Source organism: Parasteatoda tepidariorum, chromosome 5 (genome assembly GCF_043381705.1).
Source record: "Parasteatoda tepidariorum isolate YZ-2023 chromosome 5, CAS_Ptep_4.0, whole genome shotgun sequence".
Taxonomy (NCBI): domain Eukaryota; kingdom Metazoa; phylum Arthropoda; class Arachnida; order Araneae; family Theridiidae; genus Parasteatoda; species Parasteatoda tepidariorum.
The window spans coordinates 63,162,421-63,168,420 of record NC_092208.1 but is presented as its reverse complement, the minus strand read 5'-3'; the positions used below and the strand labels follow the sequence as shown (position 1 = coordinate 63,168,420).

The 6,000-nt window shown below is 26.2% G+C and overlaps 1 protein-coding gene across 6 annotated transcripts in view; it reads left to right on the top strand.

Annotated features, from left to right (window-relative positions):
* The first annotated feature begins 3,809 nt into the window (after nt 1-3,809).
* Nucleotides 3,810-6,000, top strand: part of LOC107452693 (eya transcriptional coactivator and phosphatase 2) — a 145,024-nt gene continuing 142,833 nt past the window's right edge. For all 6 annotated transcript variants that reach the window (XM_071181542.1, XM_071181541.1, XM_071181539.1 and 3 more), the window contains exon 1: nt 3,810-4,112. In XM_071181542.1, coding sequence (XP_071037643.1) covers nt 4,059-4,112 — 54 coding nt within the window. In that variant the 5' untranslated portion in view covers nt 3,810-4,058. The remainder of the gene's footprint in view (nt 4,113-6,000) is intronic.

Below are 6,000 nucleotides of genomic sequence, written 5' to 3'. Positions count from 1 at the left end.
ATTCAATTTTCAATATCAATTAATTTAATCATTTAGTACTCAAATTATGTAATTTTAATTAAAATGATAGTAATCAATAAGAATAAACAATTCAAAAAGATAACAAAAATGTCCACATTACATAATTTGTCGTTACATAGTGTAGCATTTGAAATATATAACATAAAGTTATCCCTTACTTCACTTGGATGATGATGATGAATTATAACAACAATGGAAATTTAATTGTTTAAGGTGAATAAAAAAACATAAATTTTTTTTTTACCATTTGGTACTCAAAATATGCAGTTTCAGGCAAAATGATACTGATGAATTTATGCTAATGATAACAGCTATAAAGTTTAAAAGATAACAAAAATTACATTTTCAATACCAATTATTTTATCAGCGAATACCCAAATTATGTAGTTTTAATCAAAATGATAGTTATCAATAAGGATAAATAGTTCAGGAAGATCACAAAATATTTAACATTACATAATTTGCATTCTTTTCGCATAATTTAGCTTTTAAAATATCTAACATTAAGTTAACCCTCTATTAACTTAGATGAATTTATGGTAACAATGGCAGTTGCATAATTTAAGGCAAATAAAAAATATCCCTTTAACTATTTTTTTACCACTTGGCACTCAAAATATTTAGTTTCAAACAAAATGATATTGATAAATTTATATTAATGATCACATCTATATATTTTAAAAGAAAACAAAAATACCAACTGGAATGCCTATTAATTTTAGCATTTAGTACTCCAATTGTGTTGTTTCAATAAAATAGTCTCAACTAATTCCTTATAATAATTGCAGTTATAAGTTTAAAAAGTTAAATAAAATACTAGTTTGATAACAATTATTTTAATCATCAGGCAATTTAACTGATTTTGATGCTTCGTTGCCCCTTTTTTAGAAGTGATTCCATGAATTTCAGTATTTTTTCCCCTTGAGTATTCAATTTTGACCTTTAACTTGCATGTTTTAATTTCACAGGATAGGGATTCTAAAAATATACGTTAAAGAATTATATAACTCCCTGTTTGTCCTTTAGCAGAAATGGTAAAATAGATGTACAAGATTTCAGTAACGGAACTATTCACGTACACCCAAATTTTTTCCTATTTCTGCATTTAGAAAAAAACAATGGACAAAAGTACCAGAATATGGTAAAATTTAGCGTGCCTCTAACTAACTCTCGGTAATTATTACCGGAGCTCTTTGGTAATGATTTTGGTAAAATTAACAATAATATTGGTACTAATGTGTCATAAAATTTTGTAAACCTGATAATATTTCATAATTTTGTCATGATACCTTAGTTAGGTTATTACATAGCTTAGATTTTGACTAAATGAGTGACAAAGAGAACTATAATTTTGAAAAATGGAAATTTCCGAAGTGCGATTACTATATGAACGTAGAAATTACCAAATTACCTGTTTAAATACAGTATATTTTTATTTTATTATCCAGAATAGTGCTTTCTTTTCTTCTTCAAAAATATCATTACAATACAGTTTGGTAATTTTAACAGATTTTTTTTCACCCTGTAGAGAATATAATTTCATGAAGCACTATAAACACTAAAATAGCACGCTGTCTTTATTTTTAAGCATATGTTTGGAAATTGTGTATGCATTTTAACACACATAAGACTTGTCTGTTATAAAATAGCACTTTCATCTTCTCATTGCAATAAAGTAATAACCCTCTCATTGCAATAAAGTCTTCAATAAAATAATAAGCTTTATTAAATAAAAACTCATGTTTCATGCATGATCTCTTCAAACCACACGCTATTTGAAAATTTTAAGAAGTCAAAACCTTTCCCGTTCTAATACTAAAACCTCAAGTGTTAAGCCTTTACGATTTCCATAACACGAGACTATCTCTTTTTACTTCTAATCATTTAGTCTCAAATCCTTATACTCTCATTCAGGAGGAGATGCAATATTAATTTACAAATTTAATATTTTAATATTTGCCGTTAAATCTGTGTAATTCTTAAATTTGTTAAAATATAACAAGCTATTGTTCATAAGCTTATAATAATGTAACACTCTAAAATTGTGAAGAATATTTTCTTGAAAATTGTCTCACCTTCGATTCCTACTTCCATACTGTTAGAAATTTCGAGGAAATTATTGTTAAGTAACAGTTTATTTAATTGTTATTTTACCATATTCATTAAAAACAGCAAATAACCGTAAAAAATATGGCATTCAAACCGCGAGAACAACTGCGCTAACTACATTTATTGACTGCTTCCACCTAATACGGTTGCACAACTACAATTTTATCCGCACAAATTAGGTCCACCTTATGCAGCTTCTTAGTTGGTACATACTATAGTCGAGAGGGAAGATCTGGCAGAATCATGACCAATGAAAATAATAGGGATTCGAATCCTAGTGTTGTCATTACAATACTTCTTTCATTCCTTCAATACTTCCCAGTGTCCTGCACTCTCCAATTGGTGACTCAGGACATTTAGAAGACAAAACTCTAATTCACGCATAGAAGACAGCACCTGCTTAATACAAAAAAGTTAAGAGTTTCCCTTTTCTTAAGACATATGGCATCCCCAGAGAAACTAATTAAGCCACATTCCACTGTTCATTTAACGCATTTCAACGTCATCCAAACTCCAATGTCCATTACCTGGCTCAAAGCCTAACTCCAATGTAAAGTAATTTTCATTTTCATGGTTTAAAACCATATGAGTTGTAAATACTTCCAAAACCGTATAGTTGTTATATAGTTAGTTGTTATAACCGTATAGGCGTACAGTATAGTTTTGTATTCATGATATTTTAATCATGCCAGTTATAAATGGTTTTAAAACTGTACGGTAAAGAAACGTTCCTAACAGTAAACTCTATTGTTAATTTTATCGACGGTCGGTTATTTTACCGTAATTTTAGAATGAAAATTCTGACAGTGCACTATTTTAAGCCAATCGATATAATATAATCTACAACTCTTCTACGTAATCCATTTTGACATCGTATTTTTTAGTTCTGAATTAGAATGGTATGAAACTTTGATAGAAAAAAAAATTAAATGTAGACGAAAAGTGTATATTCACATTTTTTTCTTCCATTTAATTGTTTAGATACTAGGAAAGTGTCCGAAAATGAATTAATTTAAAAATATTGATTCAAAATTGAAGGAATAAAAGAAAAAATGAAGAATAAAAATTGAAAGTTTAGCAAATTCCTTTAAATGCAATAATTTTACGAATGATAAAATAAAATTTTCCACATTCATTAAATGGATGTGCTTGTACTAAAAAATTTCATTGAAAATGTAAGCTATAAAAATTAAACTCAAGCTTAGAAATAAAATCATTAAAGTATTTGAATTGTTATATTCTATCATTCGATTTGTATTTTGTTCTTTTGTTTATCAAATTTGCGGTTTCACAAATATAACTCCACAACAAAAACGAAAAAAATCACCAATTTCTTCTTCAGGAAAACAATAAAAAATAAAATCAACACACTTAAAAATAAATAAATTAATTAATGAATAAATATTGTTAGTTTGAAATTTTTTGTAAAGTTTTTTTCATGATAACACCACAAAAAATTTCATTTGTTTCTATCAAATTATATCGACAGTAAAAAGCTTCATTAACCAATTCTTATGAACATTTATTACCATACCTTTCTTTCTACCTAAAGAAAAAAATTCTTTTTATATTTCCATCAATGCAGTCCAGAAAGATGATGCGTAACCATGGCAACCTACCTCCTAATTCAACCAATGGGAGGAGTGATAAGGCGGCAACCTTACATCAGCGCCCTCCTTTAGTTGATTTTCGTATACTCTACAATGAACCCACCAACGAATTGCTGAACATCAGGACTAATGTAGAATACCTAGTTTAAAAGTGTTTTTCTTGATTTAGTAAACTTATTAAACAAAATGATCCAAATTTTCTTGGTATTAAATAAAAAAGCTTTTTGAGTTTAAAACAGAGAAAAAATGCTAATGCTAAATGTGGACAGAGTTGAATATTTGAAATTTTTCAAGTAAAAACTAAAGTCACTCATCAGTATGCTGTATAATGTACCATATTACAACTGCTCACCCCTACCCCATTATATACAGGTAAGTTATCTTAATTCTAATCGAATTTAATTTTATATTTAAATATGCACTTAAATCTTGCTTACAGATACCATACAAATATAATTTTTTTTCATAAAAAAATTATTTTTATACGTTTTCAAGAAAATATTTTTAAGAAACTACATAAGTTCTACAATCAAAAAAAGTTTTTAATGCCTATTAATGTTTACTCGGTATGCACTTAAAAAAATTTAAAAAGTTTTTCTTTTTTTTATTTAATAAAAAAGATTTTAAATTCTTTTTATTACAGCTACTTTTCTGTTTTACATCAAAAATAGCAAGATAATTATCATAAGATTTAAATCCGTCTCATTAATACGAGTTTCTAATAAGTACTTACTTATAGTTATAATTCCTGCTTATTCTTCAAATTGCTTATCAATACTTCTTTCTTTACTTCTTAATTAATTTTATAGAAATGTTTTATAGGTTACTTTTTAGTGCTATCTCTCTGTTTTACGTAGAGAGAAGGAAGTTAAAATAAGATTTAACTATGTCTTATTAATACGCATTTGTAATAAGTACCTACTTATCACTACTTAGCTTCTACATATTTCATATTCTACAAATTATGTATCTGTGCTTCTACGGTGTAAATGTTTTTACACATTGTACATTTTCATTTAATTTTTTTTACGTTTACTTATTTCAAGAAATTTAGTGCAGTGACTTTTTTATTTTTGCGATTTAATTATTATTATTATTTTAATTTAGAGATTCAATTATTTTTTCTTCCCAAAATTAAAAATTTCAATTTTGGGATGCCGAAATTGAATTTAGAAATTAGTTTCAGAGAAATCATTTCAGAACGGAACAACCTAGTGAATGAATAGGTTGAAAAGTAGAGTATCGAATTAAATGTGTTAAAAATACCGAAATTAAAATTTTGAATTTATTTTAGCAAGAAAACATTTAGAGTTCAGTTTTAAAAAACTATTTCAGAATCATGCAGCCTAGTGCATGAATATGTTGAAAAGTAGTGTATTGAATTAAATGTGTTAAAAATACCAAAATTAAAATTTTGAATTTATTTTGGGAAGAAAACATTTAGAGATTAGTTTTAAAAAAATCATTTCAGAATCATGCAGCCTAGTGAATGAATATGTTGAAAAGTAGTGTATTGAATTAAATGTGTGAAAATGAAGTTTAATATGCAGTAAAGTATCAAAAAGCTGCTTATAAAAAGGCATATCTTTTCTTCAAAGTTAAGTAAAATTAATTATAGCATATTTACAGCTACCATAATACATTCATAAACTTAACAGTTTCGTTTAATTAACGTAATTTTCCACATTGCGTTTCAACTAAAGATTTCGTATTAAGAAAAAAATAGCATATATGGGTTCAGGTGGAGCTTAGCATTTTTATTTTACGAAAAACAAATAATAATAACACCTCTTATCTGTAAATCAATTTCGAAACATTAAAAAATTCACAAATTAGTCAAAACTTTTTAAGCTTAAGTTAAAATTCATTACTGAAGACAACATTTGGTAAAACATAATTTCACTCTTTTTTGAAAAATTGTAAAAAGAATTTTTTCCTTATAAATTTTTTGAACCATTCAATTAGGTAATCGTAAATATTTTAACCAATTTTTTACTTTATATAATTTTGTTTTGAGAAAAAATTTCAGTTTTACTTCGTTTTCAAGTTTTGGTTCTATCTTTTACCTAATCAAAATTTGATTTTTAATAAATTTATATTCAAATCTATTTGAAACTAGCACATTTGGACTTTATCCAAGTCTAAAGAAATTTCATGTCATATTTCATTGATGATACCAATAAATATCATTGGTTTTCTAAAAAATTATTAAACGATTTTCTTTAAATTATCACTTTTTAAAGCTAATTAATCTGATATT